Genomic DNA, 16,188 nt, shown 5'->3' with positions numbered 1-16,188 from the left:
CTTTAAATTTTTCTGTATTTTTAAGATTCTCCAAATACTAGTTAATTCCTTCCATAATTAGAAAAAAATGAGTGACCATGTTGTGGAGGAGAATAGAGAATTACTTGGAGAAACATAAATGCACTTTATAATTTAGAGCTAAGTCCTGGGGGTGGGGATGGGCAGGGCATAAATGTCCCATAGGTATCTCAAGTACAAGTTTATGCCGGATCTTCCTGATTCATGACTGAGACATGCCTGGGCCTGTTGACTTGACCTGCTGTCATTTCAGAATTTAGATTGTCTGGGTCATCCAAACTGTAGGTATTTCTTACCTGGCTACATTTTGCATTAACAATTCAATCAACATCGGTACCTAATTAGCATATTTCTAGAAATACAGTCTTTATAGGTCTTTCTCAAGTATTGGGAAAGCAAAAATTTAATTCAACTTTATTTCTGCAAATATCTGTCACCTGTATGTACCACACGTGGCTGGAGAGTCAAAGGTGAGGCTGGAGTTCTGAGAAACAGGTAGGGCTGCAGTCTTCAGTGGCAAGTAGAGCCACCGGGTTAAAAAATGAGTCTATTATTCAGTAGGTGTATTTTGAAAATTAATTTTTTTTTGTTTTTTGTTTTTTTTTTTAAGAATTTATTTATTTATCTGACAGAGAGAGATCACAGGTAGGCAGAAAGGCAGGCAGAGAGAGAGAGGAGGAGGAAGCAGGCTCCCCATTGAGCAGAGAGCCCGATGTGGGACTCGATCCCAGGACCCTGAGATCATGACCTGAGCCGAAGGCAGAGGCTTAAGCCACCCAGGCGCCCGAAAATTAATTTTTTAAAGATTTTATTTATTTATTTGACAGAGTGCGTGTACTCATGCACACATTCGAGCTGGGGGAGAGGAGCAAAGGGAGAGGGAGAGGAACAAGCAGCCTCCCCTCTGAGCATGGAGCTCATTGTCGGGCCTTGATTCCAGGACCCTGAGATCATGACCTGAGCCAAAATCAGATGCTTAATCGACTGAGCCACCCAGGAGCCCCCAAAATTATTTCTTAAGATACTGTGGTCTCATACTTCATAGAACTAGAACTGGAAATTGTTCTTTTCAACTATTTCAGAGATGAGGGAAGGAAGACCCAGAGAGATTGAGTGGCTTGGTTAAGGTCAGGAACCAATCTAGGCCTGATTCCAGGTGTCTGCACTACCAGTTAATCTTACCCATGCTCTCCAGACATTGAGGCCATCATTTCCTATGTAGATTTTGGTTTTGAATGAGAAATTTTGAAAGGGAAAAATAATAACACCTTTAACCAATTTTTCTTTTAGTTATTCTTGGTCCTAATTAATCCTTTTTTTTTTTAAGGTAGTTGCAAATACACTTCACATTCTTCCTTTTTGTAGCTCTTTTTTGACCCACTATACATCTACTTTTTTCTTTTCTTTTTTAATTAGAGAGAGTGAGAGAGTGTGAATTTGGGGGGTGGGGGCAGAAGGAGGGGGAGAGACTCTTAAGCAGGCTTTGTGCTGAGTGTGGAGCCTGCCAAGGTGCTCAGTCTCACAACCCTGAGATCATGACTTGACCCAGAATCAAGAGTCAGACTCTCACGGCTCTTGAAACAGATCATCTGAGTTTGAATGCTGATCTTTCCAACTGAGCCGGACAGGCGCTCTCTACTTTGTTTCTTAATTCTTTAAAAACAAGCTTTTTTCTGATATGAAACCTATACATGGTGGTAAACATGTATGTCTGACATGGGCAACTTTCCTGCCAACTTGTTGGTGTGTCTTAGAAATCTTTCCATGTTAGTACGTATGAAACAACCTCATTATTTTTATCAGTTGCATGATATTCCATTGTGTGGATAATAATTTACCTCATTATTTTCAATGATAGACTTTTAGGCTATGCATGCAATACATGTACAATTTGTTCTTTTCTGGACTATTTGAGAGTATGTTGTACACCTTATGACCCTGTACCTCTTAATACGTTAGTGCATATTTCCTAAGAGCGAGAATATTCTCTTTTATAACCATGCTGCAATGATCAAATTCAGGAAACAATATTGGTACAACATTTAATTATGCCAGTAGTATCTGATATGGCTCATTCTGCCTCCAGTACAGGACACAATCCAGGCTCATGTGTTGCGTTTAGTGGTCACGTCTGTTTAGTCTCCTGTGATCTCGAATAGCTCCTCGTCTGTCTTTCTCCTTCATAACATTCACATTTTGAAGAATGCAGGCTATACATTTTATAGAATGTTCTTCAGTTTGGTTTTGTCTGTTTACTCATGATTAGATTCGGCTCCTGCACCCTGGCCTGATTACTTACCTAAGTGATTTGCATCCATCCACGCCTCTTTGGAGATGTTAATTTTGTTTTTTTTTTTTTTTTTAAAGATTTTATTTATTTATTTGTCAGAGAGCGAGCACAGGCAGACAGAGTGGCAGGCAGAGACAGAGAGAGAAGCAGGCTGTCCACCGAGCACGGAGCCCGATGTGGGACTCGATCCCAGGATGCCGGGATCATGACCTGAGCCGAAGGCAGCCGCTTAACCAACTAAGCCACCCAGGCGTGTCTGGAGATGTTAATTTTGATCACCTGGTCAAGGTGTTGCCAATTCCTCCACTGTGTAGTTGCTGTGCCCTCCCCCTACCTTGTAAACTACTAAGCAGTTTTTAGGGAGATAGATTATGTTTTAAAATCTAAGCTTATGAGAACATACTTTTCTTTTTTGGTATCTCCCCCTCTTTTCTTCAGTTGAATTTATTTATGGAGTGTCTGGGTGGCTCAGTGCGTTAAGCATCTGCCTTCAGCTCAGGTCAGGATCTCAGGGTCCCCAGATCAAGCCCTGAATCAGGCCCCCTGCTAAGTGGAGAGTCTGCTTCTCCCTCTCCTTCTGCCCCTCCCTCCCCTCTCCCATGCTCTTTCTCTCAAATAAATAAAACCTTTTAAAAAAGTATGATCATAGAATTACAATTTTATTTTTTAAAGCCTTCCATTCAGAAGCTCTAGCCATGTGATTTTATTTCTTAATGTGAAACTTTAATAATCTGCTAGTTTATCTGCATTGATGCCTGCCTGCTATTTTTCTATTTTTCTAATCTTTGGGGAGTTTGTCCCCTCTGACTGACTTTTCACTCTGTAGAAGAGTTCAGTGTTTCTGTAGAGTTAAAGATTTCTGTCTGTACTGTCACAGGGTGGTAATAAAAGAGGTCTGAGTCAGCACCAGGGTGCCACTTTTAACACTTGCCTAGGGAAAAAACTCCTAACATAGGTCTTTTGAGGGGTAGGTAGGTGGCTAGAAAGAATGATGGAGAGAGAAAACAGAAATGGCACAAAGTCGTGTATATTAAATGCAGCTTTCCCAGGGACTAAGGACATTTATACTCAAAATTTCAGTGTAAATCGATACTTTTTTGTCAGGTAGTTTGGTAACATATATCAAAATATAAAATGTTTATGTCTTTGACCCAGCCATTCACTTCTAGAATTTATTCCAAAGAGTATTAGACAAGTATGTAAAGACATGTACAGGAAAACTGTCACTGCAGTGTTGTTTCTTAAAGTGGAAGGTTGGATACTTCTTAAAAGCCCATGAATAAGTAATGAAGTGAATTATGACATGGTTGTAAAATGGAATATTGTGCACGAGTGCAAAGTAAAGAGACTCTGGGTTCAAACTCTGGCACTTATGAGCTGTGTGACTCTGGGCTACTTAGCCTTTCAAGAACCTCAACTGTATAATATGGATAATAAAACCCACCTCAAGAGGTTGTGAGAATGGCATATATATGTATATATAGGATCTCTGTTATGTAGAGCAAGGTTTCTCAATATTGGTTTGAGAAATTGGGGTTGGATCATTCTTTGTTGCAGGGGGCTTCCCTGTGCACTGCAGGGTATTTAGCATCCTTGGTCTACCGAATGCCACTAGCAGTCCCCCAGTAGTGACAATCAAAAATGTCTGTAGTTGTGGCCAAATGTCTTCTGGGAGAAAGTGGCAAAATCACCACCAGTTGAGAACTGTTAATATAGAGAAAGGACTGGAAGGAAATTCTTTTTTTTTTTTTTTTTTAAGATTTTATTTAATTATTTGACAGAAAAAGAGACAGCGAGAGAGGGAATACAAGTAGGGGGAGTGGGAGAGGGAGAAGCAGGCTTCCTGCCCAGCAGGGAGCTTGATGTGGGACTCAATCCCAAAACCCTGGGATTGTGACCTGAGCTGAAGGCAGACACTTAACAACTGAGCCACCCAGGCACCCCAGGAAGGAAATTCTTTGTGAAAACGTTAAATTGCTAAAAGTGGGATTGGGAAGGTTCAAGATGATTTTTTTTTTCACTTTTACTTTTTGCTTTTCCATTAGAATTTTCTATAATGAGGATATATCATTTTTCCACTAAAAAAAAAAATCTCATAAAACAAAAATAACCCAGAGCTATGGTGTTTCTGTTGTGGTGAGAGGGCATATGAAGCACAGCGTTCCATGAAGCTCCAAGCCTTGGCTTGGAGAACCGGGTAAAGATGGTCCAGCAAGAAAGAGCTGTAAGATAGGCTCGGAAAATGAGCAATGCTCTCTCCTGAGAGAAAATGAGTAATGTGACATTTATGTATCTAAAAGTATCTCTACCTAACAAGTTTATATCCTGAGTCTCTCTGTTATGGTAAGTAGCCCACCAATCCCTCACTAACTCCAGTTCAGCCCTTCCCCTCCTTTTTTTTTTTTTTAAAGATTTTATTTATTTATTTGACAAAGAGAGAGATCACAAGTAGGCAGAGAGGCAGGCAGAGAGAGAGGAGGAAGCAGGCTCCCTGCAGAGCAGAGAGCCTGATGCGGGGCTCGATCCCAGGACCCTGAGATCATGACCTGAGCCGAAGGCAGCGGCTTAATCCACTGAGCCACCCAGGCGCCCTCCCCTCCTTTTTTAAGGAGAGGAAAGCAACTTCCCCACTGGGCAACTTCTGTGCAGGGTCCCTACGAAGGCAGTTAAGAATGATGCATCTGTGAGCTAGCAGTTTCAGCCAGGAAAGCTGGACACAGTAATGTGTACTGAGATCTGAGTTTCAGGGACTTCGATGGAGCACTTAGTACAGTCTCAAGAGTACCAGGATGCTTTGGAACATCAGGCAGATTTCTAGTGATACTGCGTGTGCCTCCAAAAACTGAAGTCCAGGAGTGATTTGCTTTCTTGCCTTTAATTCAGTTTCTGATATTTTCTGCAATTCTCTTTGCCTGTTAAATTTATCAATAGCAGCACTCTAGCTGTTAAATGCATTACAATGAGAAGAAATACTCATTGTAATGCATTTAACAGCTCTAAACATGTCATTTAGAACTTAGAAGTGTTGGGGTTTTGTTTTTTTTTTTTTAGATTTTGTTTATTTAGAGAGAGAGTACATGTGCAGGTGCCTGAGCGAGGGCAGGGCAGAGGGAGAGAGAGAATCCCACTGAGTGTGGAGCCTGATGTGAGGCTCAGTCATAGGACTCTGAGATCATGACCTGAGCTGAAATCAAGAGCCAGATTCTTTTTTTTTTTTTAAGACTTTATTTATTTGACAGAGATCACAAGTAGGCAGAGAGGCAGGCAGAGAGAGAGAAGAGGAGGAAGCAGGCTCCCTGCCGAGCAGAGAGCTCAATGTGGGGCTGGATCCCAGGACCCTGAGACCATAACCTGAGCCGAAGGCAGAGGCTTAACCCACTGAGCCACCCAAACGCCCCAAGAGTCAGATTCTTAACTGACTGAGCTACCCAGGTGCCCTGGCAACTTCTCTTTCAGTGTTGTTAGTTTATTAATGGAGGTATGGATTGTAGATATTATTGGCTAGCATCTCCAAAGGAGTGAAGTAACAACAAAGGGTAATAAACTGTCACTGAGGGCTTTTTCCTTTGAGAGCCTGGGTCAGACTTATTTGAAAATGTAAAGTTCTGAACTAATCTTCAGAAATAGTTAAAACACATCCTCATATAATTAAGAGAAAAACAGAAACTAATTGAAATCTAATTTTAGGTCAGCAGCACAGTGGCCATGGAAAAAGAAAAATTCTACCGCATATTTCCGAGGATCAAGGTGACTCTATTTTCTGATATTTTACAAAGATATTTGTAAGATACAAGTAATTTTGAGGGTGTGAAGAACTGTAGTTCAAGGAGAAAGCTAGGATAGCTAAGAAGTAAAGGTAGAATTGTAGAATTTTAGATGAGAGAAGAACTCAGATTATTTGCCCAAATCACTTTTTTTTTTTAAAGAGAGAGCGCACATGCATGCCAGCTGGGGAGGTGGGTAGGCAGAGGGAGAAGAAGAGAATATTAAGGCTCCATGCCCAGCAAGGAGCCTGACTCAGGACTTGATCTCACAACACTGAGATCATAACCTGAGCCCAAACCAAGAGTCAAATGCTTAACTGACTGAGCCACCCAAGTGCCGCTTGCCTAAGTCACTCTTAATTGAACTGAAATTGAAAGAAGTAAAGTTCATTCATCTAGTGAGTGTGTTTGGCATCAAGTATATGCCGAAGAGAACAGCTGAGTTGTCCTCTTGCCTGAGAGATTATAATTTTCTGTAGGGAGCTTCTCACCTGGCCCTCCACTAGTCACTCTGCTAGTTAATGGCAGAGCAGGAACCGTCACCAGTTCTCCTGACTGCCTTTCTCATGAGGCCATGGGGCTGCTAAATCTGGTGGAAAGCACAGACTGAGCCTGGTAGAAATGGAAACGCAAGCAGGGAAGAAAGGGAGGAGGAGGGAGAGAGAAATGTTGGGCAAGGACCTTCTCCATGTTGCTCAGAACTGCATCTCCAGTGCCAAGAACATACCTAGCATGCAGATACATGATGAATCTCTCCTGTACACATGGACACAACAGGGAGAAGGGTTTTGTTGTCTTCCTGTTCAGTCTTTGTTGGCGATCACACCTTCTCTTTATTTGGGCAGTGAACTTGAGAATGCAGACGGGGCCAGCGGCTACTGTTTACTGGTCCTTATCAACTTCTCTGATTCTCAGATCTTGAGATCACAGCTTCTTAACTTGGGACTGTATGTAGACTTGAACAGTTCTAGGACTGCCTATAAATTATATGGGGACATGGACACTTTTCTAGAGAGTGGTCCACAGGGACTCTAGGACCCCTCAACTGTCAAGACCATCTGCTACTTGCACCATAACTAGGACTTTTTATACATATAATCTTCAGGTTTTTAAGCCCTTCGGTTTTCTTTTTAATTTAAATATTGTGTTGGACCGTACAGAACACAGACAACAAAAGTCATGTAGCTATTTGGAGGAGGGGTGATCATGCTAGTCACAGACCTGTGCATACTAATGATTCATGAACCCTGCTAAAAGGAAACTCATTCCCTGGGATGTGTCTTAGTGCCCAGAATAACATAATCTTAAAGATTAGATGCAAGCAAAAAAGGGCCCAATATTCCCTGTCCTTGAAGAGTAAAGTAGAGAACAGCCAGGAATACCTATATGCCATAGGGCTCAGTAACCCCCTCCTCTGCTATTAAAATAACCAATAAGTTATCCGTTTGTGTGTATGGTCATTGCGTTGCTTACCTTTCAGAGATTGGGAACAGTATTACAGTGTGGAGCACGTTGTTTTATGTCACATGTTTCCTTTTACAGGACAAGTCCAGAACGAGATCCTCTCATTCTTCTATCTCGGAAAAATCCAAAGCTTGTTGATGCAGAATACACCAAAAACCAGGCCTGGAAATCTATGAAAGTAATCACCAATCATCTCAATAGAACCAGAGCAGTGAACATTTTCATTCAAAGAACATTGCCACCTGGGTAGAATTCCAGATTAGGTTTCCTTTCAGTGGTAGATGAATGTAGAGAAAGTTCCACAAACCAGTATTAGCATATATGTAAATTATTATTTTTTCAAACTCACGTTGCTTTTCTGGGCCATATTATGAGTAGTGTTTTTGTTTTGTTTTTTTACCACTTTGAAGGTTTAAACCAGAGGACACCAACTTTTTATGCAAAGGGCCAAATAGTAAATATTTTAGACTTTGTGGATTGAATGGGCTTGTTTCTTAACTCTGCCATCACAGGTGAAGGTAGTCAGAGACAATATGTAAATGAATGAGCCTGGCTGTGTTCCCATAAAACTTTATTTATGGCACATAAATGTGAATTTCATGGAATTTCTACATGTCATAAATATTCTTTGGATATTTTTCAAGCATTTGAAATGTAAAATATCCTTAGTTTAGGGGTTGTATACAAAAATAAGCAGTGGTCCAGATTTGGCCTGTGGGCTATAATTTGCCAACCCCTGGTTTAAACCAGTGGTTCTCAACTCTGCCAGTACAATCCAATCAGAGAGTTCTCTGGGATGGGGTCCAGGCATCTTTGTTTGTTTAAAAATAAAGGTTTACATTTCAAAGTTAATAAAGCATATGTAATTGAAATATTATAATTCAATGCCAGAACTAAGGATTAGGTGAACAGGTAAAATCAGGTTGGGTGGAGGAAGTGGGGGGATTCAGGGAGGTGAATTGTAAGGTGACAATAAGACGAACAGTCAGGTTGGAGTTTATCTCTGTCCTTTTAAATCTATGACTTCTTGCCCTGTTGAAAGAACTTTAAATCCTAAATGTCCTCATTGGAAATTTCCATGTACCACATGAGAATGATAAGAAAACAGTTTCAAACTTCTTGTGGGACAACTAAGCATATCTGAGATGTATTATTTGATATGTTAATCAAACAGGACCAAAGTTTAAGAACCTATGTTGAAAATAAGAATATGAAAAAGGTATCCATTCAGCACAGCCTCTACTGTGGGAACCTGAGAAGGCAAACCAGACATTTCTTTCATTAAGACGTTTACCATCTGGCAGAATAGCTGGAATATAGATGGGGGTCTCAAACTCAAATGCCCCTGGGGTCACAGGAGTAGGCAGGAGAGAGCACTAAAGGTTCAGTCATTGCTGCCAAGGGAATAGGAGCCCAGTTTACTAGATCTTCCTTTTTTTTAAAAATAAGGAAACTTGGAAATCTGGATTTTTGTAAGAAATAGCTTGCCACCTGTGAGTGTTGGCAACAGTTTGAATTTTTATTTTTAAATTGCATCCCCAGTGAAATCTGTGTGTGGGTTACACCTCCAAGCCTGCTAGCCACCACCTGTAATGTCCTCTATGTATAATTTACACAACATCAAACATGCTGTAGGTGAAGACCTCTAAGTTCAGAGAAGGATCCACATGGCCCTGGGAGCTTAAACTCGAAAATCAGACAGGCCCTAGGTTAAAACCCTTTTTCTTCTTAGGCCCAGGTGCTCCTGAGCAAGTCTCCCAATTTTTCAAGGCTTCTTCAGCTATAAAATGAGATAATAACATCTCTGAATGTGTTTATTCAGGACACTAAAATGAGGTCATGTTGATGGAATGCTCAGCAGTGCTTGCTGCACTGTGGTCTTCAGTAAATACTACCACTCTCAGTACTAATCACTTCTTTTTTACTTAAAGGATACCTTGGGGAAGCCAGCTGCTAAGGATGTCCATCTTGTGGATCACTGCAAATACAAGTAAGACTTCCAGGACTCCTGACTCTTGGCTTCCCTGTTGCATTTGGAATAGCTTCATTTTGGGGGACGACTTCAATACTCGGGCCCACCTGGGGTTTATGAAAGTCCCGCTCATTCATTTGGTTGTTGTTTACTGAGAACATGTCATGTGCACGAGGCTGTCTGCTGGGTTCTGTGGGAACCGCTGAGACGACGATAATAATGGTCCCTGCCTCCATAGACCTTGCTGCTAGTAAGTAAAGTGGTGGGACTCCCTCTCTCCACACCCCATCCAGGCAAGAGCTGAAATTAGATGAAGTATTTATCAGGCTAAGAAGTGTTTACATTTCAAAATGAATAAGGCATATGTAACTGAAATATAATTCAATTCCAGGACTAAGGATTAGGTGAACAGGTAAAACCAGGTCAGGAGGAAGTAGGGGGATTCAGAGAGGTAAATGCTAATTACACTGCAGAGTGGGAAGTATAGGGTAGAAGCAACTCTAGTTGGGGACAGGGGTGCATAAGAAATGTTGAAAAGAAAATGTTCTCTGGTAGCTTTTTCCCAGAGGGTATTTCTTTGAGGATTGATTATGTATGCCTGATTGTCTTCTCTAGACTTCAGAAGAAGAGGGAACAGGGAACAATGGAGGCTTTTGGTGGAATACCATATGGGAAAAACAAGGTTTGGGGGAGCCATGACTTGTTAGAGACATTAGGCCCAGGAAAGTTTGTAGGAAAGCATAAGGTACTGTCTCCATCTGAGCCTGTGTCTCTGTCTAGCTCCCAGCTCGTGGCCCTATCTAGCTCTGTCTGGAGAGAAAATCCTCCTTTCCCCCTCTCCCTGACATTCCCTGGAACAGCCAGTAGCCCCCGGAAACCCACAGGGACAGGTGGATGTGCCCTGGAAAACTGAAACTAGAAAGGGAGGGGAGAGGGGTCATAAAAGGTGAGAAGGGGAGGAGGGAATAAGAAAAAGATCGTATTTGTGGCAGCAGACATGTAGGATCAAGTATATCTTGCTCTTTCTTTCCCAGGTATCTGTTTAATTTTCGAGGTGTAGCTGCAAGTTTCCGGTTCAAACACCTCTTCCTGTGTGGCTCACTTGTTTTCCATGTGGGTGATGAGTGGCTGGAATTCTTCTATCCACAACTGAAGCCGTGGGTTCATTATATCCCAGTCAAAACGGATCTCTCCAATGTCCAGTGAGTGGCCTTCCCCTTAGGAGAGTGACTAATGATTTCCACAGTCTGGCTCTAGACCCCAGCCATTTAAGACATTTACTACAGATGACTTTTTCCCTTGAAAGCTTTTTCTTCTCACTTGATTTACATTTATAGTGTCACTATTCAGCTAGGCTATAAGTGAGATTTAATTTGAAAAAGTTCTCTAATGCTAGTTGGAAATGTAACATTCAGACAGTATGCAGTAGAAAAGCTCTTTCAAAGACTAAAGGCAAGGATATTAGATGTTATATTGTCAAAGGGACTTTCAGATACAATGTGAGAGTTGATCCCACTGAATCAGAGGCAAATTTTCTCACATGATATGAGGAACTAAGAAGAGATATGGAAGGGGGCCAGAAAGGTAAGCCCAGTGCCCTTTTCTGGGGGCGAGAGCAGGAGACCAAAGGGACATTTTTCTTCACTGCTGATTTTTGATGTGTATCGTTGAACCTTTCTCTATTTTCTCAAGTATGTCCCAAATCTACAACAGGTTGCCTTTAGCCTGTGTGGGCTTTTGTTGTCCTTGTTTTGGTCCTGAGGGGACTCTAATATCTAAATATTTCTTTTTTGCTTCAAAAAAGAAATAATCCATTATCTATCTCTCCAGAGATTAATCGTAGATCTCAGTCTATGGTCTTTCTTTTTTCTTTTCAAATTTAAGGAACTGTTTTTATTTTTTGAATTATTTAAATTTTGTTAGTTAACATACAGTGCAATATTGGTTTCTAGAGTAGAATTTAATGATTCATCACTTACATACACCACCCAGTGCTCGTCACAGCAAGTGCCCTCTTTAATACCCATCACCCATCTAGCCTATCCCCCGCTGCACCTCTCTCCATCAACCCTCAGTTTGTTTTCTGTTGTTAAGAGTCACTTATGGTTTGTTTCACTCTCTCCGTTTTTACTTTTCCCCGTTCCCGTATGTTCATCTCTTTTCTTTCTTAAATTCCACCTATGAGTGAGACCATATGGCGTTTGTCTTTCTCTGGCTAATTTATTTCACTTAGCATAATATACCATAGCTCTATCTACATCATGACAAATGGCAAGGTTTTATTCTTTTTGATGGCTGAATAATATTCCGTTTTGTATATATACCACAATTTCTTTATCCATTCATCAGTTGATGGACATTAGTTTGGCTAGCATTGATAATACTGCTTTAAACATCGGGGAGCATGTACCCCTTCAAATCTGTATTTTTGTATCCTTTAGGTAAATATCTAGTAGGTAGTTGCTAGGATATTGGGTGGTTCTGTTTTTAAATTTTTGAGGAAACTCCATACTGGTTTCCAGAGTGGCTGCAGCAGTTTGCATTCCCACCAACAGTGCAAGAATGTCCCCCTTTCTCCACATCCTTGCCAACACCTGTTGTTTCTTGTGTTGTTAATTTTAGCCATTCTGACAGGTGTGAGGTGGTATCTCATTGTGGTATTGATTTGTATTTCCCTGATGATGAGTGTTGTTGAGCATCTTTGCATGTGTCTGTTACCATCTGGATGTCTTCTTTGGAAAAGTGTCTATTCATGTCTTCTGCCCATTTCTTAATTGGATTATTTGTTTTTGGGTATTGAGCTTGGTAAATTCTTTAGATTTATCCTTTATCAGGTATGTCATTTGCAAATACCTTCTCCCATTCCATAGTCAGCTTTTAGCTTTGTTGGTGGTTTCCTTTGTTGTGCAGAAGCTTTTTATCTTGATGAGGTCCCAGTAATTCATTTTGGCTTTTGTTTTCTTTGCCTCCAGCGACACATCTAATAAGAAGTTGTTACAGCTGAGATCAAAGAGGTCTCTGCCTCTGTTCTGTCTCACATTTAGGTCTTTCATCCATTTTGAATTTATTTTTGTGGATGGTGTAAGGAAGTGACCCAGTTTCATTCTTCTGCATGTAGCTATTCATTTGTTGAAGAGACTGTCTTTTTTCCATTGGGTGTTCTTTCCTGCTTTGTTGAAGATTAGTTGACCATAGAGTTGTGGGTCTATTTTTGGGTTCTGTATTCTATTCCATTGACCTATTTGTCTATTTTTGTGCCGGTATATAGATGGTCTTTCTTTCTTAGTTTGGTCTGTGGTTCAGAGTCTAATAATTCTTTCAATTTTAGGGAGTTGTTGCATTTTGTAAAAGCAAATGATGATGTGGCTCAAGAAATTGCTGAAAGGTAAGTTCTGCTCATTTTTCCTTTTTCTATTTTACTTTATCCCCATTTTGCCCCAGCTAAAGGTGTATGAATATTGTTATCATGGTAATATCTGGATTTCATCCTCACTATACAGAGATAATCAGAATTAAAGCTGTCCAGAAGGAAGACACACATTCACATGTCCCGAGCCCATCTTTTATCAAAGTAGACTGAAATCTTTGAGGTAATTAAACAAGTACAGAATTTCTGAGCATTCGCTCCGTATGTGTTTGTTTTTAAGAAAAAAAAATTAAGTTTTATGGCTTAGTGCGTGTGTGTGGCTAGGCTATCTATAGGGTTGGCTCTGAGAATCAAGATTTAATTCACATAAAGCATAAGCATTCTGAACAGTGCTTGACACAAGGTAAGCAGCCACATGTAAGCTATTAGTACTATCAAGAACTGTGCTTTAAATGTTCTTGTTAATCTTATCTCTAGGGGAAGCCAGTTTATTATGAACCACTTGCAGATGGAAGACGTCACCTGTTACTGGGAGAGCCTCTTGACTGAATACTCTAAGTTCCTGTCTTATAATGTAACAAGAAGGAAAGGCTATGATCAGATTATTCCCAAAATTTTGAAAACTGAACTCTAGTAGTCATCATCGGGCCACAGTCCTTCCTGGCAGCAGCCCTCAGAGAGCCTGTGGTGAGAAGCTTCCCATGAGTGTGGCACCTCTACCTTGAATACTGTTATCAAGCCAAATAACTGGTTTTCCTTATCATGCTGCACCCAGAGCCTCTCTCGAGAAAGATCCAAAATGTGTATGATACAGACATGAAGCAGCTCAACGCTTTGGCTGAATAAGGACCAGAAATCATGAGACGTGGGTTTTGAACCCAATTCTACTTTTTATTTTCTTAAGACCAATCCCAGCTTGTGCCTACAGACATCCATATGTGTATGTCCATCACTGTGAAACTGACTGCGTCTGTGGGATGATACTTTGTCCCCTTATTTGGAACAGAAAAATTAATCATTTGGAACTAGTACAACCCATCACCACTGCAATTCTGCAGTTATTCTAGGTTTGATCTCTGTCACTGTATTTTAATGTAGGAGGTCTTATAGGGTTTGTGAAAAACACCTGGGGATTATTTCTTGAAAGGTCTAAGGAAGCAGTAGTTGTAACATGCAATGATGAGGCAGTTCTCTTTTGTAAAACGTAAGCTTTTTGGTACTCAGGAGGTTTCTATAATGCTACAGAGAAAGGGGCCAATTGTATGAATAATTACTGCAATTGGATTTCAGGTTTTCCCCTTCTGTGCCTTCATACACATGTTTCTCTATTTAAAAAAAAAAAAGACAAAAGCCTCAATAAATTTAGGAAGTAGTCCTCTTTAAAGAAGCTGTGTATAGAACAGCAGCTCTTCCTCACTCCTTGCACACCCTTAATATTTTTTCCTCTTTAGATTGGCAGCAGTCCATATCCTCAAAGGTGTGCAGGGACCTCAAGGAGTCTCCACCTATGAAATGTTACAGTGGGAGTTAAGACCATCCAACTTGAGCACTTAACTTATGTCGGAGCTATTTCAGTACCTCCTTTCCCCTTTCTTCCCTTTTTGAAAGACATATTTGGGTAGTACTTTAATCTCTCCGGATGCTCTTCCTAACATAGTTAAAAATGAAGAAAACTTTTTAGATGAAAACCCACAGAGTCTGGTTACTCAGAACCACCCTTGTCCCTTAGGCCCAACTCTTCCACATTGAAATCAACTCTTCCTTTGCTTAAGAACTGTTCAGTATTAGTTGGTTTCAAAATTAACAGATGTGAGGTTCAAATCATATAAAATCAGGGATTTTATTCCATTAGTGAGAAAGGTATTTGGCTTTTTAAACTTCCTTCCACAAAAGTTTAAGTCTGAGGACTTTCTTAGAGGAGATGACTATCCTTGGTAAGACCATTGCATAAAATAAGGGAGACATTGAAAGTTGGATATTTTGTTTCCGAGTATTAAAAATTCATGGGGACCATGTCTTTAGATGCTAGAAGTCTAGCAATAAGCAGTCTGGATTTCTGAGTTGTACTGTAGTTTTGCCTTGTCAGTATGAGGCCCCAGTAGATGTTCTCTTTCTCTCTGTGTTTTAATTTTCCTATCATAAAACTAGAAACAATTTTCTGTCCTTTGGATTAGGAGCTGAAACTGCATTTCCCTGGGAATTTCCCATTTTGCTTCAAGTCCCAGTTTAAGCATCCCATCTCTGAATCTTTTCTTTCATTCCTCTGGGCAGTTAGGGGCTATCATAAAACTTTGCTCGTGCCTGTTTTATAACATCACATTGCACTGTAGTTATTTGACTATTTCTGTTTCTGTTCTGGGGGCTTCTTGATGGGTAGAAAATCATGTTTTACTCATCGTGATGTCTCTATTATCCAGTACAGTGCCTCGCACAGTAGATACAAAGAATTATTGGAAGAATGGATGGGTGGGTGGATGGATGGATGGATGGAGGCAGTTGACTTGACTAGATCCTATTTACAGGTAGACTAGCCATTGGCTCCTAAGGGGGTCTAGACAAGACTGTAAGAGTTGGAGCAATGCAGATTCTTATCTGCTCTTTGAACAGTCAATAAGGGCATCTTTGTATTTAAATTCAGGAAATGTTATTCATATTTTATACTTCTCTGTTTACCTCAGTGTAGGTGGTATGAGGATGGTGTGTAACAATAAGAAAAATGTATGTATGTTTTTTGAAAATTTGAAAATAATTTTTATCCCCATGACTTTTGAAGATTGTTGTTGTTTGTTGTTAATGCTGGCTAGGTCTTGGGGTGCCTGAGTGGCTCATTCAGTTGAGCATCTGACTCTTGGTTTCAGCTCAGGTCATGATCTTATGGTCATGAGATTGAGTCCACACTTAGTGTGGAGTCTGCTTGAGATTCTCTGCCCCTCTCTCTCCCTAAGCACTGCCCACCCCCTGCAAAATGAATGAATAAATAAAATCTTATAAAAACAAAAATAAAAAACATAGCTGGGTCTCACATTACCTTTCCTCCTCAGAGTGCTAAAGGGCATACTTTCTTAGAAAAAAGAATAGTTTATTTGAATAAGTGGGATACATGGGTAACACAAGTAATGCTTTTCCTTTCTTTATCTGGAGAGTATCCTCTGTATGACATCATTAGTGTCCCACCTTACTTTACTGTGGCATTCAGGTTCTCCTAGTTGCCAAGAAGAGAAACTTCCAGCTAATTAAAGAAAAAGAACTTATTAGAAGCATATGAGGGCATCTCAAAGAATCTAAACAGAATTCCTAGAGCTAGAGGGATAGA

The 16,188-nt window shown here is 40.4% G+C and overlaps 1 protein-coding gene across 2 annotated transcripts in view; it reads left to right on the top strand.

Moving 5' to 3' along the window:
- Window positions 1-15,706, top strand: part of POGLUT1 (protein O-glucosyltransferase 1) — a 29,638-nt gene extending 13,932 nt beyond the window's left edge. The window contains exons 6-12 of one of the 2 annotated variants that reach the window (XR_006818081.1): window positions 5,996-6,055; window positions 7,615-7,714; window positions 9,468-9,526; window positions 10,543-10,710; window positions 12,837-12,893; window positions 13,353-14,449; window positions 15,444-15,706. Coding sequence is in view for 1 of the 2 variants with exons in the window: in XM_046003437.1 (XP_045859393.1) it covers window positions 5,996-6,055; window positions 7,615-7,714; window positions 9,468-9,526; window positions 10,543-10,710; window positions 12,837-12,893; window positions 13,353-13,509 (601 nt within the window). In the remaining variant the exon portion in view is untranslated. Of the gene's footprint in view, window positions 1-5,995; window positions 6,056-7,614; window positions 7,715-9,467; window positions 9,527-10,542; window positions 10,711-12,836; window positions 12,894-13,352 lie in introns of both variants that reach the window. The other variant, XM_046003437.1, reaches the window with a different exon arrangement.
- Window positions 15,707-16,188: the final 482 nt, after the last annotated feature.

Source organism: Meles meles, chromosome 4 (genome assembly GCF_922984935.1).
Source record: "Meles meles chromosome 4, mMelMel3.1 paternal haplotype, whole genome shotgun sequence".
NCBI classification, from domain to species: domain Eukaryota; kingdom Metazoa; phylum Chordata; class Mammalia; order Carnivora; family Mustelidae; genus Meles; species Meles meles.
The sequence above is the reverse complement of the archived record's forward strand: the minus strand, read 5'-3'. Positions and strand labels throughout refer to the sequence as shown.